At 41.2% G+C, this 26,716-nt stretch overlaps 1 protein-coding gene across 3 annotated transcripts in view; it reads left to right on the plus strand.

Moving 5' to 3' along the window:
• Nucleotides 1–26,716, plus strand: part of RELN (reelin) — a 504,997-nt gene that overhangs the window by 307,623 nt on the left and 170,658 nt on the right. For all 3 annotated transcript variants that reach the window (XM_061640446.1, XM_061640447.1, XM_061640448.1), the window contains 5 exons: nucleotides 5,490–5,618; nucleotides 6,479–6,588; nucleotides 7,687–7,753; nucleotides 10,638–10,871; nucleotides 11,552–11,713. In XM_061640446.1, the coding sequence (XP_061496430.1) occupies nucleotides 5,490–5,618; nucleotides 6,479–6,588; nucleotides 7,687–7,753; nucleotides 10,638–10,871; nucleotides 11,552–11,713 (702 nt within the window). The remainder of the gene's footprint in view (nucleotides 1–5,489; nucleotides 5,619–6,478; nucleotides 6,589–7,686; nucleotides 7,754–10,637; nucleotides 10,872–11,551; nucleotides 11,714–26,716) is intronic.

A 26,716-nucleotide genomic window follows, 5' to 3' on the forward strand; every position in this document is an offset into this window, starting at 1 on the left:
ATGAGATAAGATTAGTTTGGCAGGATTTGTTCTTCATAAATCCATGTTGGCTCCTAATAATCACTGCATTGTTTTCAAGGTGCTTACAGACTGACTGCTTTATACTCTGCTCCAGAGTTTTTCCAGGGATTGATGTTAGGCTGACTGGTCTGTATTTCCCCGGTTCCTCCTTTTTGCCCTTTTTGTAGATAGGGACAACATTAGCTCTTCTCCAGTCATCTGGCACTTCACCAGTCCTTCACGATTTTGCAAAGATAATAGACAGCAGTTCTGAGAGTTCTTCAGCCAGTTCCTTCAATATTCTAGGATGCAGAACGATTTGAATTCGTTCAAAGTGATTAGGTATTCCTTGACTGTTTGTCTATCAGTCTCAAGCCCTAGTCCTGCCCCTTCTACTTCATGTTTCCCGGGAGGGTCATAGACCCTTTTTTGGGAGAAGACTGAGCCAAAGTAGGAATTGAGCACTTCTGCCTTTTCTTTGTCATCTGTTATCATTTTGTCATCCTCATTGAGTAGATGTGCCACCATTTCTTTTCTCTGTCTTTTGCTATGGACATACCTGAAGAAAGCTTTTTTTTTTTGCTTTTGGCATCTCTCGCTAACCTCAGCTTTTAGAATTTCCTTTTTAAGAAACTCCCACCCATCTTGGACTCTTTCTCATTAGGGTCGCTTGCCATGGAACTGTACTTACAATTGTTCTGAGGTTATTAATATCAGCTTTCCTGAAGTCCAGGGTGCACGTATGGCTACTCTCAGCTTTTGCTTCTGTTAAAATCAAGAATTCAAGTCTCTCCAACACATGTCAGAAATTTCTTGAAGGGGCTGTGTTTGGCAGAATTTGTCTCCCAACAGATATCAGGATAACTGAAGTCCCCCATTACTACTACATCATGTATTTTTAATTATGAGTGTCAGGAAAAAAATTAAGTTTAGGGGTGAAGTTGTTAATCTTGAAAGAACTTTGGAGTAACTACTGCCTGGTCACAGCTACCCCCTTCTTAGGGAAGATGGTGAAGAGAATGGTGGTGGGGTAGCTGCCAGCATTCTTGGATGAAACAGATTATCTAGACTGATTCCAGTCTGGGCATTGGAATGGGCCCAAGCCAGCCTTGGTCATCCTGATGGAGAGCGGGACAAGAGGAGTACAACCTTGCTTCTGCTTCTCAATCAGTCTACAGGTTTTGATGTTGACTATGGTATCCTCTTGTACTGGCTCCATGGAATGCGAATTGGGGGTTCTGTGCTACAATGGTTCCAGTCCTACCTTCATGACCAAGTCCAGAGAGTAGCATTGGGTGAGTGCTTTTTGGTCCCCTGGCAGTTACTGTATCATATGGGGTGCCACAGGGGGTTTATTTTATCCCCAATGCTGTTTATATGAAGCCATCTTTAGAGCAGTCTTTAGGAAGTTTGATCAGCTCTGCATCTCCATAATATCTGAATCAGGAAATGCCATGCAGGCCCTGGGATGACACCTGGATGCAGTAGAGGGCTGGATGAGGGGAAATAACCTGAACCTGAATCCCAGCAAGACAGAAGCAGTGTGGGTGAGTGGTATCTGAGAAATTGGACAATTGCCTTTCCTGGACAGGGTTGCACTCCCCCTGAAGGAGCAAGTGAGGAGCAGGAGCAGTCTGGAAGTGCTTCTAGATCCACCATTGTCAGTAAAGACACAGGTAGCCTCAGTGGCTAGGAGAACCTGTAACCAGCTTTGACTGGTATGACAGCTGTGGCTGGATTCCCACAATGCATTGTATGTGGAGTTTCTTTTTCCCTTGGTCTGGAAACTTCAGTTAGGGCAGATTGCTGACAGGAATGAGATCCTGTCAGCATATTACACCTCTGCTCAGAAATCTATACTGGATACTTATTTGTTTCTGGGCCAAATTCAAGGTTTTGCCATATATACCCACGTGACCACTTCAGTCTGTGGAACTGGCAGTTTTACAAGTGCCACATAATGTTCGTTCAACACTTGCAGTGGATCAATCTTTCATGTGGCAGCATGAACTCCCTGCCTATTGATGTTAGGCAGGTGCTTTCTCTGTATTGTTTTCAGTACCTCCTACAAACTTTTTTTGTATAGGCAAGCCTACCCAGATATGTAAATTTGACATTTATTTTAATATGCAGTAGTATTTTATATATATTTTAAACTGGTGGTTTTTATTTATTTGAAAAAGTTTAGGCCAACTAGTTTTTAACATCTTCTTTTATTGGTATTTTTCACGTATATTTTACATTGTATATAAACAAATTAGAGGTTTTGATGATTAAGCAGTGTGCAAATCTTGTGACATTTAAGAAAATCTACCCCAAAGAAAGATGCCAAAGGAAGCCAGGAAGATAATATATTTGATACCACTATTTATTTTCCATCTTTCTCTGATATGTTTCTGTTGCTTTGTGGTGCTTTGGAAAGGCTCAGACTTATTTCATGGAGAAGTTGTTTATTTGCTTGGCTCACCATGTGGAACTTTCACATGTGGAAGGTTTCTATGTAATAACTGCAGCCTGTTTCATAACTCCTGCAAAAGGCCATCAATCCTAACTATTTCTTATGCAAGGGAATGGAGGCATTTTTGTATAAGCAATACCATTATTTCCTATCTAAGAGAGAATAAGTGTGGAAATAAATAATAACACCAAAATATTCTGAATATTAGGAGATGCACTCTGCATAGGGTACGACTAAGATTTTGCTTCATATACTGACATTCCATTATGGGTAGGGAAGGCTCTAAAGAAAATTTGATATGATATCTGTCATTGAGGTACAGATTGGACTGATGACAAATGGTCTGCCTTCTGCCTCATAAATATGAAGATCGAAAGTGAGAAATTTGTCAGCAGAACCTGATGTGAATAGAAATAGGAAAATACCTGTATAGCTTAATTATTAAGAGAACTAGCCACAAAGAATCTTCTAGGTCAAATCTGATTTTAGTCATGAACTCACTAGAGAAAAAGTGAGTTTTTCAAGACCATTGTATGGATTACTATTACTATTACTATTACTGCTGCTGCTGCTGCTGCTACCACTACTACTACTACCACCAGAAACTCCCAAAGCAGCTCAGAACAACATAAAATACAATACTAAAAATGATTTAAACAAATTACAGTCACAACTGGAGAGGGTCCTAATATAATCTCAAGTGTTAAAGTCCAGGGTGAAGAGGTGCATCTTCAGCCTACAATGAAAGATGTATAATGAAGGTGTCAGATGCATCTCTGTGTATGTGGGGGAATTCCACAACTTAGGGGTTGCCCCAGAGAATGCCCTCTCCCACTCCGTTTCCCCTCCCCCCCAACTTCTGAGATTATTGAGATTATATATATAGATATAGATATAGATATAGATAGATAGATATAGATATAGATATATGCATTTTAATCTTTTAGGAAAAGTACAGTTTAAATACACTAGTATTAGTGTCCTAAGTAGGCAACTGCTAATAACTCTCCTTGGCAACATGGCCACTGATGGAGGTAGAGAGATAGTCCAAAAACAGAAAGAGCAACATTTACTCTATACATAGAGGTGATTCACACTTTAGAAAGCAGACATGTTTGCAACGTTTACACTGGTGTTCCCTTTAGAGAAAAGTTTAGTATCAAACAGAGCTTCTATCTTGAAACATGCAGTAGACATGCACAATGGAACCACAGTCCATCTCAGCATGACCCCAAGTGTTTAGAGATGTGCATCTTGCTTTATGCTTCCTTCAGAGAACACCAGTGTGAATATGGCAAAGACACATGCTGCCATAATGGCTACATTTGATGCATATCTTGACTTACGAGTTATGAGTGACCTTTGTGTCCATGCACACAGCCCCTTCCCTCCCTGCTCTTCAGTTATCCATCATTTCTCCTAGGAAACAGTGTCCAAAAAAGAAAACTATGCCATGAAGTTGGTTTAAGATCCTGGCTTGTTATGAACTTGGAAACTATAGTTTAAAAGCATCAGGAAACAATGTTTAATTGAATACCTCTTAGCCTATTGCTAAGATTCAGTGTAAAGATGGAGTATACTGGCGAAAGCATCATGCATATCTTTGTGTATTGACCCAAGGCATGACCATCTCAACAGCACCAATATGTGATTAACCCCTTAGCTAAGAGCTCACACACATGCATTCCTCATACCTCACCTATACACTCTTCATACCACCTACACACCAAAACACTTCTTGGAGAAGCATGAGAAGCTAAACCTTCTCAAGGTCAGAGTAGTCTGATATAGGTCTAATATCTACCACTCTGCAATCCCCCCCCCTTTGAGCTTCTTGGCCGCTTGTGAGAAGACTAAGGTTGTTCACTATGCAGTTTCTTGATCAAGATGACAATGATTCTAGTATGCCTACTATATTCCTGTCCTGTCCTGTGGAATATAATGCTCAGCCTGGCCTTCTATATCTGATTGTTCTGAATTTATGAAATATAAATGACCTAACTTAATTGCCAACTCAGCCTACTGACCTCTTCACAACATGGTTTAAGAAACCTGTTGGTGTATGTGAGCAAGTATTTGTTTTACAAAGGAACTCTGTCCATGAAGGGTTAATAGCCACAGAAGCTAAGATAAGCATCAGGTGTGATTAAGTAAGGGTGGGAACACGCCTAGTCATCCTGAGTGCTGGAGCAATAAAAGAAGGAAAGCAGCACAGTGTTAAAGGCAGAGCTTGGAAAAGTTACTTTTTTGAACTACAACTCCCATCAGCCCCAGCCAGCATGCGCTGGCTGGGGCTGATGGGAGTTGTAGTCAAAAAAAAGTAACTTTTCCAAGCTCTGGTTAAAGGGTGCAGATGCTCTCCGTATCTCTCCAAACACCCGTGGACTGCTCACTGTCTGAGTTAAACGCTGCAAGTCTGATGAGGACTGGTCGTGCTGCTGGGAAAGCGAAAGGACGACGAAGGCACACAGAACCTCTGGCTGGGCTACTGTAGAAATCCTGTATATAGACTTTTGACTGTATGTATCAAGCGTTTGCTGTTATCTTCTGTTTACTTTGTGCAACGTCTGAGTAAAAGACTGCTTATAGCACAGACACGTGTATCCTGACTCTTTGTGTGTAAGAGGAATCCAGAATAACTCCAACAAAACCTATTAACAGTAGGAGCACACAGGGCCTTCCCCTCAGTCTAAGTCTTTATTTGAAACATCAGTACTGCACCAATCCTTTTTAAATCCAATGTAAAAATAACAACCTGCTGGGTAAGTAAGGCCTGCAGAAGCTGTTCTCACACCCATTAGCTAAACACTTTCTGACAAGAGTTACCATCTTGACTTTTAGCTCAGTGCGCTTCATGTCTGCTTCATCTTCAAGGTTTAGCAGCCCCAGACATTTCATACTTTAGCATCTGGGGGATCAATTATTTAATAAACCATGATTTTAAAGCTTTTCTGTATTCTTGCTGTTAATCACATTTAGTGAGGGTGGGGGATCAACAGCCGATTTTAGTTCTGTTTCTCTGTGTTGCTAGTGTCAGTTTGGAGTTCTCCACCAACCATGGCCGCTCCTGGTCCCTACTTCATTCTGAATGTTTGCCAGAGACATGTGCTGGGTCTCACCTTCCTCACAGCACAGTGTATGCATCTGAAAACTACAGCGGGTAAGGAAGTTCTCTCCCAGAATATCTCTAGTGCAAAAATGATGCAAGAAGAAATTCCTCATAACTCTAAAAAGCAGTGGCTATAATACCAACATGTTTCTTCTTCTCTGTGACAAATGGAGGAAAGCAACTGAAGATGTCATGTTATGTTCAGAAATGTTATTCACCTCAGGATGTTTTAACTTTATAAAGGACAACCTTCTGTTTTCAGGACCCATAGGAATAAAAAATGATTTGATAAATTCTTGATAAATCTATTAAATAAACATTTGTTTCTTAAGGACTATATAAAGCCTAAACAGCCCCAGCAGTTTATGATGGTTAACCACATCTATATATTCAAACCTAAATGGCTATGTATTAGTCTTCATTAAGCAGCAATAAAGTTACATTAGAAGAGTAAAGTAACCCTTTTATGAGCAATGTCATGAAGTCTTTCCCACGTATGGGTGAATCCCAGTATAATAAGGATTTGACATCAGTCTTTTTCATCTACTTCCCTTGAACATTATATGTTCATCCCAGAATTGTTTTTGAAGTTCCTGTTTGTATAGCAACAATTTGAAGGATTTAGAACAGCAAGATCTGTTTCAATGATGATAGCCAGACAGCTTAGAAGCTAAATTTGGACTGAGGTAGGAGATAGTGAGGCAAGGATATAAAGGGACAAACATATGCAAATACAGTTGCACACATTTGGACTTATACCGCTAGACCCAGTCCACATCCTTATAGAATTTAAGACAGTGTGGTCCTTAAATACTGTGATATGTTTTGCCTTGGTATGTAACTGAAGCATTCTTTATAACTCTAACTAATTTGAATTTTAAAAGCAATGAGGGCTCATATGTTTGTTTCAGGTGGAACCGAATAACTATTCCACTTCCAAATGCAGTATTAACCAGAGATTCCAGGATTCGATGGAGACAAACAGGACCGATCCTTGGAAACATGTGGGCAATTGACAACAGTTAGTAGTATTCATTACCATCATCGTGTTGCAGTAGTGCTTATTATATGTGATCTCTCCTCAGTGAATGCCCTTGTGTTTCTTATTATGATAAAACTGTTAAGAATGCCAGTTTCTTAAGCACCCTTTTTTTCTAGATGTTTTGTTGCTCAAGTGAAATTAAATATACATTTCCAAATTTAGCAGGCAAAACTTATATACAAGTTAAATGGAAATATAGGGAAAATCTTTGAATTTGTTCTGATGACATAAACATTCCAGTGCTAGCCTCAAAATGCTAGCCTCAAAATGTCCTTAAATATCACTAGTAGTGGGAAAGGCAGGGCCAAAACATAGCCAATTTCATCATCACGCTGATTGAAGGAATGGTTTGTTCACAAGGGAGTCTTATTGAGCTCCTGGATATAGTAAGGCTACTTTGGAACTCTGCTTATCCATATCAGTTTTCTGAACAAAAGGCTATTGTCCAAAAAAGATTCATAGTGTAACGTTAATTGTAACAGTGTTCAAAATCACATAAATAATCTTGCAAGAACTAATTTTATTTCAGTCAGAATTATAGTTGACAAATTAATCCCTGCATATATTCACTATTTAGCTATGTCAGGCATAGGGAACCTCAAGCCCAGGAGCCAAATGAGGCCCTCCAGGCCTTTCTGTCTGCCCCTTGAAACCACTCCCCTTTCCCCCAGGCCACACACCTTAACAGCCCTATTTTGAATCCCAAGTGTTTTTGCCTGACTTAAACGTGTACCTGAACTCTGAAAATGTCTCTTGGTTGTCTGGATGGAGGATAGGAAAGGGTTTGCAAGTAAAAACTAGCCTACTATACAAAGATAAAATTTACATTCATTGCTCTGCCCACTTTTGCCTCTGGCCCCACCCACCACTGGCACGTGGCCCCCAGAAGGTTTCCCAAAAGAGAATGTGGCCCTCAGGCTAAAAAAGTTCCTTACCCCACTTTATGTAGCCAAATTGCTTGGATTAAAGATAAATGTTCCAATCTAGCTTGATATTACGAAGTCAATATGGCTGTGTCTTGTTTGTTCTTTGTCTCACAATATAATCTTTGATATATCTAATTTTCTTTATCTGCAGTTTACATTGGGCCGTCTTGCCTTAAATTCTGCTCAGGGAGAGGACAATGCAGTAGAAATGGCTGCAAGTAAGTCTTATAATAAGTTGTTGGTTAAAGTATTTATGCTCTATAATTTTGTTCTTTTCCTAGGTTGTAAGGCAATCTGTACTCTGGAATTGCACCTACTCCTGGTAGCATAGACAGGATCTTCTACAAGTGACAGTTCTCAGAAAGAGGAGTTTCTCCCGTTCTTAGACCTGTCTCAGTGGCAGATACCAGTGCTCTCCAGGGCTCCTGTTAACTCACCCTGTTAAGTTATTCTGGCATTTAACATTAACCCAAAAACATTAATGAATAGGGAAGGGGACTTCTTTTATAAGCCTCTCAAGCTGGGCCCATATAGAATCAAAACAATTGTCAGGTCTCCTTATGGGCCATAGGTAGATGCCTTTATTTAGGGAGCAGAGCTAGTGTGTTTAATACATGAAGTATTACTGCAGTGTTCAGGAGGGGCCTACCTGGGATCCCCCACGGAACAGGGGCTGCAGAACAGCAGCATCTGGTGGATTACTCCTTTAAGTCTCCCATCCTTACTTTGTTTAGCATTTCTATTATTTCTTCTCCCCGCTGACAGTGGCAAAGGGCATAGCTGCCTGCTTCAGATGCAGGAAGGAAAGCATCTTCCATGAGCTCTTCTCAATTTAGTTCAAAAATCCTTTGCCTTTTCTCTGGAGATTTCAGAGCATTTTAGAGTTTCTCTAGTTGATACTGTAATGGTCACTCTGACTTCTAAGGCACTGGCCTACTATCTGATCACAGTGATAGGTACACTGAAGCTTTGCTTCATCAGCTGTTTGAGACTTCCCCCATTAGTCTCTGGGCCTCGACCACTAAATATCTTATTTGCTGGGGCTGTTGTTACATGGGCTGTTTATCTAGCTGTTTTCACCAAATCTATCCATGAATTATGATCTGTAAAAGATATGTTCATCGGTGGCCTTTGTAGCAGACTCTAATTTTGATTGACTGATATTTGGGTCTAGGTTTTTGACCTCTGTCCTGCCTTTCCTTTGCCATGAAACTATCATTTGCGACTGGGAATCAAGGTAGCTCAGAAGTACCCCTGATCCCTGGCCTCAAATATTGGGAGCCCTCTGCCATCCTCTTCCCTAACACTTTGTGGGAAAGGGTGGGAAGTGGCAAAATAAGTTTACTTTGAGTGTTCCATTGAACACTTGAAAAAATATTGAAGATTTTCTGACTGTTCATATGAAACACTTGAAGTAGTTCCGTTTATTTTGGTCCAGTATGGAAGTCTGAACCTATGCCTACCCACACAACCAAAGGAATATGAATGACATGGATGTAAGGAGGACTCTGATTTTTTGCATTTAGGATATGCCCAGCTATTTAAACCAATCTAATTTATGCATAATGCTAAGCTAAACCATGGCATAGCATGAATGTGTGATTGTGAGGGTTCCCAGAGAAGAGACCAGAGCTGCTGCACTCCTCTTCCAGTTCTCCTCCTGCTGTGTCTCCTGCAGGCAAACCTCAAGCTATAAGCCCAAGAGCAAACCTTGGTTACATCTCATGGTTTGTCTGGAGCAAAACATACCACGAGCCTGGGTTCAGATGGCATGCTAAACCATGATTTAGTGCACAGCAGGACTGGAGGAGAAATAAAGTGGGTGCAGTCTCCTCTCTGAGAGCTCACCCACTCACCCATTCATTCTAAACCATAGATTGGCTTAGAATTACTTGTGAATCAGTTAAGGCTTTATTGCCATCATGTAAACACTCTTCCTTGGACCAAAAAATTTAATGTGCCACCTTACCCAGGTAGATTAGGGATGGCATAATTTCAGTATATAAGTTGTCTTCATAATGCATCTACTGAAGGAATAACTTCTTATACTGTTAGGGGTGCTGCTTTTTGGGGGGGGTAAAGGACACTGCTATCTTTGATAGTATTATGTGTCAGGTTTTCTGTGAAGAGATATGTAGAGCAACTGTTTGAGCCTTCAAGCACACCTTTATGAGGCACTATAGAACTAACAGTGGAGGGTGCATTTTAGAAGATGGATTCTCAGTTCTGTAAGGATTATTCCTACCCATAGCTAGTCCAGCTGTTCTCTTGACTTCCCTTGCTCCTCTTCCCCCTCTCTGAAGTTTTTTATATCCTCCAGTTTTCTCCACCCTTCATTTTGGCTGAAGTCCTGCAGCTATACTCCTTCCCTCCAATCAGGTAAACGAATAAGAGTGCCCTGCCCTGCTCCTTCTACTGCAGGTGGGGCCTCCAGATAATGGTCAAATATGGTCTTCTCAGGAGTCATTGCCTGGATGTTGCTTAGCAGTGTGAACTGCGGCCCATTTAAATGGCAAGGTGCTAGTAAAGGACCAGTGAGCCTCTGTGTCCCATCACACTGACCCTCCATACTTGGATATATATGCATAGGATTAGGAGAGAGAGAGATCTGGGGGGAACTCCTGCTGCCACATCTATATTCCATTCCCCCCCCCAATATTATGCCTTTATTTTTACCATTCAGTTTCCTTTCCCTATTCTAGTGGTAGCTATAACAGATTACCAGCTCTTTGAACTTTTGGAGTTCCTGCCCTATTTTGGCTTATGTGGACAAAGTCAGAGAACAGACTTAATAATTAACAGAATTAATAATTTCCACTGAAATAAATGGATCTTAATTCCAAGAATATGAGTTTCCATAATTTAGGACAGGACAAGATTTACATTATTTAGTTAAAGAATATTTGAATGTGCTCTTTTAAAATTCTTTGTAGAAACTGAAGATAAGTGTTAGATAGGTAGACTCAATCTAGTTTTTTTAAGTTTTATACAGCATTATGGTTGTTATGTCTGAAGATGTCTTTATCCATGACTTGATCTTCTACAAATCTTTATAATAGTTACAATATTTAGATGAGCATAAAATTCTTCTATTTATTACAGATGTGATCCTGGCTTTTCAGGACCTGCATGTGAAATGGCCTCCCAGACCTTTCCTATGTTTATTTCTGAGAGTTTTAGCAATTCTAGGCTCTCTTCATATCACAATTTTTACTCTATCCGTGGTGCTGAAGTCAGTTTTGGCTGTGGAGTCCTAGCAAGTGGCAAAGCCTTGGTTTTTAACAAAGATGGAAGACGTCAGCTTATCACTTCTTTCCTTGACAGCTCACAGTCCAGGTAAATAGGAATGAATGTAAATAACACATAGAAGTTACAACTAGATCCTAATCAGGCTAACATTTGAGTGAACCCCAGGTATTAAAGTTTGCAGCTTCTGATAGAGAAAAAAATCTTACTTGTTACTAGTTTCTTAATATGCTTCCTATTTAATTTTAGCTATGTGAAATTTCATTTCAAAATTCATTTGCTTTGTCTGCAATGCTAAGTATTTAATGCATTTGGGGGTAACTACTGTATGCCTGAGTTTGCAAACAAGCGACATTAATATCAAAAGTGAGTGTCAGAGCCAAGTACGGACTAATAAATTGAATAATATATATATATATATATATATATATATATATATATATATATATATATATATATATAAATAAATAATATAAATATGAGGTTGTATTTATTTTGACAGCTTGTGGCAGCTGATTAGATCCATTCGATATCTCCTCCATCCCTCCGGTTCCTATTAAATAATTGAATACAATAGCAATTGGCATTTTAAAACAATATATGCCACATTGCATTGCTGGACTGAATAAAACAATTTCAGCAACACAAAGACCCCATAAATACTGTTTACCTTAGCTTGTCTAGATTTCTAAGATTGAAAAAACAATAATTTTAGAAACAGAGTGCTGTATAAATGGTTATTTACAATTATCCATACCCTTGTTATCTAGATTCCTCCAGTTCACTTTAAGGCTTGGAAGTAAATCTGTCCTGAGTACCTGCAAAGCACCTGATCAGCCTGGAGAAGGAGTCTTGCTGCACTATTCATATGACAATGGGATTACATGGAAACTATTGGAACATTATTCCTATCTAAACTACCATGAACCAAGGTATAATAGTTTTCAGAGAGAAATATGCAGATGTGCTCCCATTATGAAGTGTTGGCTGTCTACAGCCCCAGCCATAACCCACTTAAGTAGAAGCACTTGTATTAAAAATGATTTTGACGGACTCAATTTAATATCAAATTATTATTTTAACAGGTTGTTTGTAGGAGTGAAAATTTACTAATGTTTCAGTTCTTCTGCAAATTTCCTTCATACTTTTTGTAACCCTCTACTATTTTAATTTTAAGATTATCTGGATATGTGGGTGCTCCTTAGATATGTATGGAGTAATTGTGTATGTAATCAAAGGCTACACATTTTGAAGCAATATCAGCAATAGTGTATAATGTACTACATGCAAAGCAATTGTGTACATGTGTACTCACAATTAAATCCTATTGATTTTGGTGAGATTTATTCCCAGGTAAGTGAATATAGGTTCATGCTTTAGTCACTGTATACACTACTGTATGCGTATATGCTAACAAACACATTCTCAGGAAGTTCTCATACCCATTTTGAGATGGAAGAAATCATGTCAAAGTGATTGGTCCCTGTGATGTTCCACACTTTTATGTTAAAATGTATGTGTTGGTATTATGCTATTTATGGTAAGTAGGTTTTATTGGAATGCTTAAGGTAAGTGGTGGGAGGGGGAATGAGTGAGATAGAATGTTGGTGCAGGCTGGTTTCTGATTGGTTGAGTGAATGAGGTTGAGAGTTTTTATCTGAGTGTTCGGCAGTTAAACAGATAGATTGGGATTTGGCTTGGAAGAGGTATGGAAGAGTTTTTGAGAGGGCTAGGGTTGGATGGATATTAAATAATGGGTAGTGAGGCAGGATTATCTGTAATAATAAAGGGAATTAATGAGTAATATGAACTGAAGAACAACAATCTATAACCACATGCTTGAAAAACTGAAGTAAAAGTATTCTTGTTTTATTTATATCTTTTGTCAAATAAAATCTGCTTGGGGTTTAGAACATGCCTGATTCTTGGCCAGCTATTGCAAAGTGTACAAATGTTGGCAAAACATCAACAAAGTATGTTGAAACAGTATCAATGATATGCTGATCAACAGTATCAACAAAGTATGTTGAAACAGTATCAATGGTGGCACTGGAGTACCTGAGAGAGTAACTGTAGCAGGTTACAGGGGACCAACCCAGGACTGTGATCTTTGACAGACAGAGATACATAGGGGGGTTGATGCTTGACTATAAACCCGGACATTTATAACAAGGGCTGAAGGAAAGAGACAGAGTCTCTAATAGCAGCTTTGTTATAAAAGTGGTGAAAGAAAGGGAAAATGTGTCTCCCCCTGCTAAACGTGGAGTATTGAGTGGCATGATAGTTCCCCACTGTGTGCTTTATAAAATGGCCTTATGAAAAGACCTCTGTATTGTAAAATCTCTATTCCAGAAACCATTCTTATTGTTTTTCCAGAATGTGGGAATTAAGTGTTTTCTTACACAGAGTCCAAATATAGTTCCATTGTGGATCATAGTCATGCAAGCATGATCATGCTTTTCCTTCTGCCTTTGTCCTTTCAGTTTCCCCGAGTAATCTGATAATGATGCCTCTTCCCCGCTTAAAGTTTTGTTTTATTTATTTATTGAGAATTTCAGTTCCTCCTTGAAAGTGGTTCATTCAATCTAGAGGTATTCTATTTGTTTTGTATATTGTATGGATTAACAAAAGCTTCTGCAGGCAGTTCAGAACAATTTGGACCAGTTTTATTTAAGGACTATAATGTTTTACAGACTTTACACTGGATTCTGTGTTATGGATTCCAGGTTGAATTTTATTTACTTATTTATTTATTCTCTATCCTGCTTTTCTTCCAAGGAGCTCAAGGCAGTGTACATGATTATTTCCCACTGTTATCTTCACAATAATACTGTCAGATATAATGACCAGTCCAAGATCACCCAGTGAGCTTCATGGTTGAGTAGAGATTTGAATATTGGTGTCCCTAGTCCTATCTAGTCTGACACTCTTTCCATAGTGTGTGGACCTATGTAGATTTCTGAGCATGGACTTGTTATGGGGCTGTCTGTGGTCAACTTAGTAGCTTTGAAAATTAGAAGGCACCACATAGTTATAATTTTATTTATTTATTTATTTATTTATTTTTATTCGATTTATATCCCGCCCTTCCTCCTAGCAGGAACCCAGGGTGGCAAACAAAAGCACTAAAAACACTTTAAAACATCATAAAAACAGACATTAAAATACATTAAAACAAAACAACTTTAAAAACATTTTAAATTTGAAGATATATATATTTTTTAAAGGTTAAAAACTTTTTTAAAAAAAAGGTTTAAAAACATATTAAAAAGCAATTCTAACACAGAAGCAGACTGGGATAAAGTCTCAACTTAAAAGGCTTGTTGAAAGAGGAAGGTCTTCAATAGGCACCGAAAAGATAACAGAGATGGCGCCTGTCTAGTATTTAAGGGTAGGGAGTTCCACAGGGTGGGTGCTGCCAAACTAAAGGTTCATTTCCTATGTTGTGCAGAATGGACTTCCTGATAAGATGATATCTGCAGGAGGACCTCACCTGCAGAGCACAGTGATTGACTGGGTATATAAGGGGTAAGGCGGTCTTTCAGGTATCCTGATTCCAAGCTGTATAGGGCTTTATACACCAAAACTAGAACCTTGAACTTGTCTGGGTAGCAAATGGGCAGCCAGTGCCGTTCTTTCAGCAGCTGGGTGACATGTTGGAGATACCCTGCCCCAGTGAACAGTCTCACCACCGCATTTTGCACCAGCTGCAGCTTCCAGACCAACCTCAAGGGCAGCCCCACATAGAGCACATTACAGTAATCCAGCCTGGAGGTCACCAGTGTGTGGGCAACAGTGGTCAGGCTCTCCCGATCCAGAAACAGCCGCAGCTGTCTTACCAGCCAAAGCTGGTAAAAGGTACTCCTAGCCACTGAGGTCATTTGGGCCTCTAGCAACAAAGATGGATCCAGGAGCACCCCAAGGCTATGGACCCCATCCAAAGCAGGCAGCTGACCAATTATCTGACCTCGGGAACCTGTTGAGCCCCAGCTTTCCCAGGGGAATCAGGGTGGGGAGCCAGTCGAGTCCCAGCCTCCTCAGATAGGGCAGGGGGAGGAATCAGAGGTAGATGAGACTTTCGAGGACAATGAGGGAGGGGGAGTAGCTGACAGCCTGCCAGTTCCCACAGACAGTTCTCCCGCCAAAGCAGCCTTCGCTCCCCCTACAGACGCCTCAACAGAGCCGTTGAGGTATAAATGGGCAGGCACGCCAGCTCCACCCCCCCAGGATTCCCAGCCTGGCACTTCAGATGCTTTCCCACCTCCTGAGGCATCTATCGAGCCTGTACTGTCAGATGAGCCGGCGGAGGATCCCCCCTCCTTGCCCCGCACGAGACATCGAGAGAAGGTGGGACTTCGCAGGAGTCAGAGATTGCGAGCGAAGACCTTCCCTACTTAAGGCAGCGTCCATCTGACCCAGTTGCTCAGTCATCTTTCTTCACACGCTGCAGAGTAAGCCTAGGTAGCTTAGTTAGGGAATGTAGTGAGTTAGCCACAGCTAAGTCTATGAAACACATTGCCTTTGATGTTACTCTAATAAAACAGGAATTAATTCCAGCCTCGCCTCCGTTTCGTGACTCTCACTCTGGGCAGGACAGAACTACCAACCCACAGCACTTCCATCTTGCTAGAATTCAGACCAGTTTATTGGTGTTCATCCAGTCCACCACCAAGTCCAGTCACCTGTCCAGGGCTTGCATGGCCTCTCCCATTTCAGATGTTACAGAAAAATAGAGCTGGGTATCATCAGCTGACACCTTGCCCCAAATCTCCTGATGACCGCTACCAAGGGCTTCATATAGATGTTAAACAGCATGGGGGACAAGATGATACCCTGCAGCCCATAGCACAACTGCCAGGGGGCCAAAAGACAATTGCCCAGTGCTACTCTCTGAAAACGCCCCTGGAGATAGGATTAGGACTGCTGGAAAACAGTGCCTCCAATATCCATCTCACCAAGTCGTCCCAGAAGGATACTGTGGTCAATGGTATCAAAAGCCACTGAGAGATCATTAACATCACTTATTTGTTTCAGTATTTTAAAATAGTAAACTGCCTTGGGTGCCTTGGCAGGAAGGCAGTGTATAAATGCCCTCAATAAATAACAGTGTGTGACAGAGATGTGAAGGGGAAAAAACAAAAATTCAGAAAAAAACATGGTCCCCCCCTCCATTTTTCTTTTTTCCTCCTGTTTTTCTTCTCCCCAATTTTTCAGGGAAAAAACACTTTTTTCCTGCATTTTTATGGGGCTTTACATCTTTTCCCCCCCAGTAGAGACCTTATCCTAGTCTGCAGCTGTGTTCGAATTGTTTTTAAGACATTTCTAAAGATATTTTTAAAAAGTTTTGTTTTTAAGTTATTTGTAAGATGTATTGTTTCATGATGTTTTATAGATGCTTTTAGTGTTTTGTTGTTTGTTTGCTGCCACGTGATCCTTCTGGGAGGAAGGGCGGGTTATAAATAAAATAAATAAATAAATATGGAAGAATGGTGTTGCTGCTTTCCAGAAACTTCAGAGGATGGGAACAACTCACTCATGCAGAGCCGAGCATCCCAGACGTGAGTGGGCAGATTAAGAATGCCAATGGAGCCTTCACACCCAGCCGGCTGGGAGATAAAGGGGGGCAGAGGGGCAACCAAGGAAAATAGGGGAAAGCCAAAGCGGAAAGCAAATGAGCTAGAAGAGAAAAGAAGGTGCATGGAACAGCTGGAAGAGCAAGTTGGGGATAAGAAACAGAGAAGAAGCCTCAGAGTGATTGATATAGTGACAGCAGAAGGATGAGTGTGTGGGGATGCATGTCAGAGGGAAGGGGAATGAGAGAGTAAGAGGACACAGAAATGGTGGAGTGTATGTGCGGTTGATTTGAAGAAAACTGAAGAAAGGGAAGTGGCAGTGTTATAACAGCCTGGAGAGAAGAAAGCCAAATATTTGCAGTGCAGAAACTACAATCTGTGAAAAAGAACAGCTGGCAATCTCTACTTAAGAGAATAAAAAAGCGGAAGGGAAGTATATAGAGCGGCTTGAGGGCCACTCCTTCAATGGCAGGTTAAACAGAAGGGAAGTAGTATTAAAACAGGAGGTTCCTGAACCTATGAGAAAAACAGAGTAACAGGAACTCTGACATTAAACTTAGCATTTCGATACTGTGCCTAAGGATGTGAGGAGCCTTGAACTCAACAGAGGGAGAAGCTCACCAGGTGTGCCTTCAGAGCCCCTCTTTGTTTCTTCTCTATCAGAAACCCCTGGTGAGCATCTCAGAGCTCAAGGCTCCTCACATCTTTAGGTGCAATATCCAAATGTTCTGTTTAGGTGGTGGGAAAAGGAAAATCCTCACATAATGTTTGTGTAATTATAGCTTAGAGAAGTGAGAATCTACCGTATCACTTAATGAGTACCCATATTTGTGTCTTGATGAGCAATTGCTTATTTGTTCACATTTAAGTGGATTAGTCTGACTGAACTCCATGAAATGAAAGAAGAAACACACAGAGATATGAAAGGGTAGAGGAAGGTACAGGGAGACAAAACTTTCTTTGACATTTTCACAGCAGAAATTTCCCTCTCCCCCCCTGCAAAAAAAGAGACAAATCGCTATTTTGATTTTTGAAGTGATGTATTTAATTTATTTGTTAAAGGTGTATCCCCTTTTTCCACCAAATGGCGCTCAAGGCACAGCAGTAATAAAAATACAATAAACTACAACAAACAGCAATAAAATACAAAGTCAAAAACACAAAATGAGGGAGGAAAAACAACAATAATATCAATTAATAGCCATTTTAATCCCAATCACAATTTATTTACAAGTTAATTTATGGGCCAAAGACCATTAAATCTAAATAAAATGCCTTTGCCTGCAGTGGCAGGCCCTCAGAGAAAGGACTACTTGGATTTTTCATGGTTTCCATCTTTAAAAATAAGAGTTGCAGCTGGGTTAAACTCAAAGAAACATTGGGGTTTATTTGGAATAGTTCTCCCCTACATGCACACCTGTCTTCATTGGATAATGGCCAAGAGCAATGTACAACTGTCCTTCAGCACTGAATTCCTTTTGCTGTTTAAAAGTAATCCACATTTACAATTCTGATATATGTATTTGTCAGGAAATCAGGAATGGCTCACTTGGTGGGATACAGCCACAGTAATAGGCTCCCTGGCATTGGGTTGCTGCTGCTTATCAAAAGGAGGAGGGGCGAGGTGGCAGTGAGGTCATGGCTGTGCAGGCCCGTCAGCAGGAGCACTGGATTAACTATGAACAACCCCATCCAAAGCAGCTAATTGATCAATTATCCAAACTTGGGAACTACCCACCCACCTGCAGGGCCTCCATCTTGCCAGGATTCAGATTCAGTTTGTTGGTCCTCATGCAGCCCACCACTGAGTCCAGGCACCAATCCAGGCCTTGTACAGCTTCTCCCAATTCTGATGTTACAGAGAAATAGAGTTGGGGTATCATCAGAATACTGATGACACTTCACCTCAAATCTTCTAATGACCACTCCCAAGTGCTTCATATAGATGTTATGTGACACTGAGGACAAATGGTACAATGTGGCACTCAATAGCACAACTGCCATGGGGCCAAAAGACAATCACCCTTTGCTATTCTCTGAAACCATTCCTTTGGATAAGATAGGAACCACTGTAAAATAGCACCTCCAATATGTATCCCACCATCATGGTCTATGATATCAAAAGGTGCCGAGAGATCAAGTGAGAATAGATCAAGGGTTGTACTCCTGTCCCCTTCTCCCAATGAAGGTCATCCATCAGGGTGACCAAGGCTGATTTAATTCCATACTGTGTTTCCCTAATAATCTCAGGTTTAGTACTAATAAATATTCTAAATATTCATATTCCTTTGAGTAAAGCTGCAAGTATATTTTATGTGACTATGCACCCACTTTTTTACACTTCTAAAAATATACCTCCCCTAATATTTTAATGTCATGTAATATTACTTTTTTATTATAAGGGGGAGAATGCCTGTCCTGATAAATTTGGCAATTTACATTGATACTGTGGAATTCTCTGCTTCTTGATTTAACCAATTTATTTTGTATTATTCCTGTGGGAGTAAGGTATAGCTCAGCATAACATAACTTTGGCAAAAGAAGCATATGTTTCTCCAGTGGGATATAAATCCCCTTCAATGTGTAAACATGGACAGGAGAGAAAGGAACCATTCTTGAAGCAAGAATTAATAGTAATGGTGACAAAGAACATGAAAAAATCTTCTCACTTTGATATTATTCATTCTTTCATTCATTCATTTATAAAAATGTTTGTATAGTGCTATTCATTAAAAAAAATCAAAGTGGTTTACATCATGTCTACTATAAACAATAAAACCATGTAAAATTTTCAAATCAGAAATCGTATGTTAATATGCCTAGAACAAACAACATTTCTAGGAAACATGGATTGATGTAAAAGTGTGGCAATAGATTTGTACCTGGAAATTTAATTAATCTTTGGTCATGCAAAGAAATTACATGTTAATAGGACTGATCCAGTGCAAGCACCTGTGTGCATAGGATTGCCATACGGCAATATAGAGCCCTGTTTTCTCTCCTCCTCCTCTGCATATGAACATATGGGTGTGCCTTACAGAGGTTGTGAAAAGAACGTGAAGTCCATGCAAGCATGCCTGCCATCACCTCATCTAGCCTTTCATTTTTGCAGCATGCTAGTAACTTATGCTGGAAACAGGATTCTGTTGAGCTGTGTGGGAATCCTCAGTTCAAAGGTGCTTTGCCCATGCTTGGATTGAATCAGGCTCTTTGTGTTTTGCTGACAAATTGTATTTAATCTGCTGCCATTTGACAGCAGCAATTTTTGTCTTGATGGAGCAACCGTGGCTTTTGAATATTAGATATGTGCATATATTGAAAGAACAAGTTCAGAAACAAAGGTCTCAACTGTGTGCAAGTTCTTTTTAAATAACGGCAGTGGTAAGAATACTTTTCTTCTCTGCTGCAGAAAAGTCATTTCAGAATTCATCTCTTTTACTTTCTACATCCTACAAGATGGACTGATGACAAACCATGGTAGCTCTTCCCTGCCCCCTTGTGCAAGTAATTTAGGGCAGAACTAAAATATATTATAGACCAAAACAGTCTTATATTGATGTCTAGCCTCGCTCCTTAGAACATGTAGCCAGACTTACCTGTGTTTTTGTCCTGCTCCTGCCAGCAACAGTCAATCATATATAGCAGGTATGGGGAAACATGGGGAAATCACACAGGTAAGTCTGACTAAAGATTTCAGAGAGTTTAACACAAGGAAGCCTCCATGTCAAGTGTTACTTGATAAGTAGTGATGGCAGAATATTTCAGCAATTGAATTTATCTTTTGGACTGCTCCAGCTGTAAATTTCCCCCCTATAGTGATGTACCTATGGAAGAGTATATGTAGAAAATATTAGGAGACCAGACATTCTCACGTCTTACAACCACTCTTTCGTGTCTTGATGGAATTTTCCAGCACTTCCAAAGTCACTTGTTCAATTTGACTTCTTCATGTTAGCCAGTTAGCACATTCTTTCTGCAAAAATAAATGTGATATCACAAGATACTTTGAATGCATATATTAAGGTTCACAAAGAGCTTAGCAAGCACTTTTTAACATGCTGTTTTTTTGCCATGAGTGAAGATGCAAAGTAGTTCTGCACATATGGAAGAAATCAAAGAGCAACAGCCCATACCATGGGTAATCATAAAGCCCATGGTGTTAAATATTTAAATTGATTTTTTTTCAGCCACTTATGCTAACTTATTTACATGTTTTCTTTGAAGAGGCTTAGTAGGAATATACTAAAAGCACTTTTGCCAACATTTAATTGTACACTGATGGAGACAAATGCTCCGTATGCTATCTCCCCGCACATCTCACCTTGTGTGTTGCATGTGGGCATATGGCGTTATTGATTTATGGAACATTCACAAATATGTCATTTCCATGGCAATTAATGTATGCTCCCTGTGGCTGTGTATTGTAATTGCTCCTGGAAATTCGATATTATTCTTAATTTTCTTCACGGTTTGTCAAGTACAGGTTTCATTGTCACAGCTGCCATGAGAAATCAAGTGGCCTTGAAGACTGTGGTAGGCTTATGGGACTGGCTTGCTAAAGAAGTGTACAAGCAATACAAGACTGCACACAATCTCAAATCATCTGTCGGGATTTTACGTTTAGAAATGAGTATTTTCTAATTATTGTTCCTTCAGAAATAGTGAGGTTGAGTTTACAGTTAATGCTGTGCTACAATGAAAACAAATGTAAAAATAGTTTAATTGAGGAATATCACATACACTACATGCTGTAGCCAACATACCATGAGTAGTAAAGATGACACACAAGGTTTTTAATTAATCTTATAGACTGATTCTTATGTACAGACATGACATGAAGACGTGATATGGAGTGCCATGTCTTTTCCCTAACAATTTTTTTTTTAAATGGGAAATTAGCCTTGGAAGCAGCAATTGATGGTACAAGAGCAAGAAGGGGAGGGGGTCTGGTTAACCTTTTTCCTTGTCCTGTTGTTTGTCCACAAAATCTTATCCCCAAAGTTGCTTTCCCACCTGCTGGGGGACTCTTCAAGGCTTTCTCCCCCCCACCTCCACAGTGGGTGAGAAGGTAGCTTGAGGGTTGATTTGAGCTGAAAATTATATGAGCAGAAGGGTTAAGCAGCCTCTCCTCACCTGACCTTCCTTTGCTCGTATTGACAGCTTGCCAAGGCTGATTTTGGTTTTTGCTTTTTAAAACTAATAGGAAGTAACATGGAATTCTGTGTAATGTTTTGTATGGCCCTGAGAGGCAAATGCTGTAGCTAGAGATCTGTTTGTCAAAAATTGTTGCTTATTCTTAGTCTGATGAAAGATGACAGTTTTCAAACCTAGTAAAAGAGTAGTAATAATGGTTGAGAATTATCTATGTATATGTGGTGCTTTCAACACTCTAAACTGCTATAGAAATATTTTTGTTGTAGTAGTATTCTCCTTTGTACACTTTGTTAATTTTTGGGTAGCCCTATTCCAAAGGTTGTGAATCAAGGGAACATTACACTGACATCATATGTTGGCCTACACAGAAAAAGACAGCTCCCCTTTCATGGATATTTGATCCTCAAAAGAAGTCTTATTTGGATATATTTTGACAGTGTTCTCCAACAAATATATTCCTGAAGCTAATATACAGCTATGACTGAATAGGATAGCCCTGTGACACCTTAACCCTATGGACAACTGGGATAATTTAGACACGTAAGTGCTAGTTGTGCCTGTTAAAATTCAGACACCTAATATAAAATTATATGCTGCACATGTCTTCTTCAAGAATCCAGTACAGCCTACCTACTGGCTATATCTTATTCTAATAGGAATTATTAGAATCTGGATTCCTGAGTGCCCTGGGGGAGTTCCCAGTAGATTTATTTATTTATTTATTTATTTAGTTTAATTTATATACCGCCCTAAGCCCGAAGGCTCTCTGGGCAGTGTACAAAAAGATAAAAACAAGCACAATATATAAATACAATAAATACAATAAATCAAAAAACAAAACAAACAAACAATAACGAACCAAACAACATCCAAAATACGGAAATGCTGTTTAAAATACACTTTAAAATGCCTGGGAGTATAAAAAGGTTTTCACCTGGCGCCGAAAAGATAGTAGCATCGGCGCCAGGCGCACCTCATCGGGGAAGCTGTTCCACAGTTCGGAGGCCACTACTGAAAAGGCCCTAGTTCTAGTCATCACCCTCCGAGCCTCTCGATGGGGTGGTACTCGGAGGAGGGCCTTAGATGTTGAGCGTAGTGTATGGGTAGGTTCATATTGGGAGAGGTGTTCCACCAGGTATTGCGGTCCCATGCCGTGTAGGGCTTTATAGGTCAAAACCAGCACTTTGAATCTAGCCCAGAAACAAATAGGAAGCCAGTGCAGACGGGCCAGAACAGGTGTTATATGAGCGGACCTTCTGGTCCGCATCAACAATCTGGCCGCTGCATTCTGGACTAGCTGTAGTTTCCGAACAGTCTTCAAGGGCAGCCCCACGTAGAGCACGTTGCAGTAGTCCAATCTAGAAGTTACCAGAGCATGAACAACTGAAGCGAGGACATCACTGTCCAGATAGAGCAGGTGACCCTGTTGAAGCCCTTGTCACACTTTGAAACAGTGAGGTGTGTCAGGCTCTTGACATGGTTGCTCCCGAGCACCTTCCCTGGCATTGTGGAGCCCTGTTTGCACCCTGGTACACCAGTGAGCTAAGGGCAATGAAACAGGCTGGACAACACCTAGAGAGCAAGTGGCAAAAGATGTGAGCCTGATTGGGCACGAGTAAAACATCATAATCATGCCTACTGTGCAGCAGTGAGGGCAGTGAAGAAGGCCCACTTCTCTGCCACCATCACATCCTCAAGCAGCCATCCAGTGGAGCTTTTCCGTATTGTTAAGGGTCTGTTGACATCAACTCCAGGAAATGAAGTTTTAGACCCTTTGGAGAAGCACTGTGGATTGTTTGCAAGGCACTTGGAGAGTAAAGTTGCTCGCCTCCCTAGCAATCTTGATGCCTCATCCACATATACTGTAGCCCCAGTGAGGTATCCATTGCAATGTCAGCTGCAACATCTTCGAACGGTTTCATTTGATGCGGCCTGATGACATGGACAAGGTGTTTGCGATGATGCGGCCAGCAGTGTGTCCTCTGAACCCTTGCCCTTCTTGGCTTATTAAAGCTTGCCGAGGGGGGTTGACCAAGTGGATTTGACCAAGTGGATCCAGGGTGTGGTCAATGCATCGTTGCGAGTGGTTCCAGCTGCCCTGAAAGAGGCAGTGATTCGACCGCTCCTGAAGAAGCCTGGAATCATTGGTTTGTGACAACTACCACCCAGTCTCAAATACCCCCTTCCTTAGGAAAGGTGATTGAGAGGGTTGTGGTGCAGCAATTGCAAGTACTCTTGGATGAAACAGATTATCTTGACCCATTCCAGTCTGGGTTCAGGCCTTGTTATGGGACTGAATTGGCTTAGTCTCCCTGATGGACCTTTTTCGAGAGAAGGACAGGAGAAGGGGGAGTGCGACCCTGTTATTCTTACTTGATCTCTTAGCAGCTTTTGATACCATTGACCATGGTATCCTTCTGGGCCGACTTTGTAAGATGGATATTGGAGGCACTGTTTTCCAGCAGTTCTGATGCTATCTCCAGGGTCATTTTCAGAGAATAGCATTGCGCGGTTGTCTTTCGGCCCCCTGGCAGTTTTGCTGTGGGGTGCCACAGGGTACCATTTGTCCCCCGTGCTATTTAACATCTATATGAAGCGCTTGGGAGCAGCCATCAGGAGATTTAGGGCAAGGTGTCAGCAGTACACTGATGATATCCAGCTCTATTTCTCTGTAACATCTGAATCGGGAGAGGCCATGCAAGCCCTGGACTGGTGCCTGGACTCTGTGGTGGGCTGGTTGAGGGCCAATAAACTGAATCTGAATCCTAGCAAGACAGAGACACTGTGGGTTGGTGGTTCCTGTGTTTGGATAATTGGTCAGTTGCCTGCTTTGGATGGGGTTGTACTCCCACTGAAAGAGCAGGTCCGTAGTCTGGGGGTACTCCTGGATCCATCTTTGTCACTAGAGGCCCAGGTGACCTCCATGGCTAGGAGTACCTTTTACCAGTTGCGGCTGGTAAGACAGCTGCGGCTGTTTCTGGACCGGGATAGCCTGACCACTGTTGTCCATGCACTGGTAACCTCCAGATTGGATTACTGTAATGCACTCTATGTGGGGCTACCCTTGAGGTTGGTCCAGAAGCTGCAGCTGGTGTAAAATGTGGCAGCGGGAGTACTCGCTGCAGCAGGTTATTGCCAACATGTCACTCTACTACTGAAAGAATTGCACTGGCTACCTACTAGCTACCGGACTAAGTTCAAGGTTCTAGTTCTCTCTGTGCTTCCTAGCCAAACATGCTAAAGTAAGATGGCAGCTACAGCAGAACGTCTCCCTCCGGAGTCTGCCAAGCCCTTGCTGGGACTCCTCAACGGTATCTCCCAAGCCACCTATCATGGCAAGGCAGAGATCACGGAGGAGCTGCTGCTGTGGGACCAGCTCTACCAGGAAACAGTGTCGTAGGAATTTGGAGCTTTGCTGGGCAAGATGACTGGGATCATCAAGGTGGGAGGAGGCAAGCTGGTGGAGCCCTTGCCGGCTGTGGTGTCTGCTGTCTTCCGGCACAATTTCTTCTGCCACAGTTGCAAGGGGGAGGTTAGCCCCAAACTGCCAATACTACCTAGTGTTCACGCACTGTTACCTCTGCCTGAAGGAGCCGCCACCAGAGGGCTTGAAGCCAGTGGCCAACCCCGCCGTCACCCCCAGCATGGTGGAGATGAGGGCAAGGAGGGGTGCCTGGAGAAGCCCAGCATGATGCCTGGATTGAGGAGCTGTCTGCTGCCGTGCCATGCGCAAAGTCACCTGCCCACCGGCCGGCCGACATCGCATCATGGAGCATGTCACAGATAAGTGAAGCACTGAGGGACGGAATGAAGACACTGAGGAATGCCACCATTGCACCATGGCTTCAAAGGAGCGCTTTCACGAGCTGTGGATGCTCTATTTCATCAAGGACCTGACCGAAGTATTATCTAGTCCAATGCCCTGCCTTCCTACAGTGTCCATCCTGTTGCTTCTTAGGAAAGCCCACAAACTATAACTTTCTCCCACTGTTGGTTCTCTCCAGCCACCGGTGTCCGGAGCCAGTCTGCCTCTGAACATGGAGGCTCCATATAACAACAGCAGCCATCAGCAGAGGCTTTAACATCAATGCTACAGTGACAAAACTGTTTTCTTACACTTTTGTATTGGAATGTTATGCTATTAATTTGATATGTTTTAATTGATTGATAGCTTGTTTTATTATTATTTTAAATGTGATAATGTTTAATCACATTGGAGTTATTGTTGAATTGTTATGTCTTGAAATGATTTGAAATGAAAGTTATGTTTTTGAAATGATTTCTATTGATGTAGTGATTTGCATTCTTGTGCTATTGTAAGCCACTCTGAGCATATTTGATAATTATAAATGGGCATACCAAAGCTGATGCTCCAGCAGAGTTCACTGCGCGGTAGTAGTGTGGTGGACTATGTGTTGACTGAACTCCCTTTATTCAGTCAGATTTCCAGCTTTCTAGTTGGCGACAGGTTGGAAAGCAATCACCTTCCCTTGACCTTTAATCTGAAAATAACGGGTGGGATATCTGACCTCATTCCCCCAATATGCGAACAGACCATCTGACCCCTGTTATAAGAGAGCCCGCTGGAATAAAGTGACCTCTCTAAAGGTGGCCAGGATTCTCGACTCTCCCCTGGGCTTAAATCTTAGGTCTCGTATAACAGAGGCCAGTGAAATATCTGCTGCTCTGCTCGATTATTCTACTTTGTCTTCTGCTCTGAAAAATGCTTTAATAACATCATATCAACCTGGTCGATCAATAAAATCGATCTCTTCAAGTTGGTTTGATAAGGAATGCAGGGTGACTAGGTATAATTTAAGAAAAGTATGTAACACCTACAGGAATACCAACGCATACACTCTTCCACCTGAATACTATCTGATCAAAAGGAAATATAAACAGCTAATTGCCTATAAAAAGAGACAAGCTATTCAGGAGAGATGGAAGGTTTTAATAAACACCTCTTTAAATAACGATTCGAAACTCTTCTGGTCTTTAGTTACCGATGCCTTGGGATCTTCCTCCTTCTCCCAGTGCACCATCCCGTCTGCTATTTGGGAACACCATTTTACCGCATTGTTCGCTAACCTCAGGGACCTGCCATTCCAGATATATACTTTGGCAGAGCCCAGCTCTCTTCCAGCCTGGCCTCCTATAGGGCAAACTTAAGTAGCCATGCTGATTAACAACTTAAAATCTGGCAAGGCA

Source organism: Rhineura floridana, chromosome 8, assembly GCF_030035675.1.
Source record: "Rhineura floridana isolate rRhiFlo1 chromosome 8, rRhiFlo1.hap2, whole genome shotgun sequence".
NCBI classification, from domain to species: domain Eukaryota; kingdom Metazoa; phylum Chordata; class Lepidosauria; order Squamata; family Rhineuridae; genus Rhineura; species Rhineura floridana.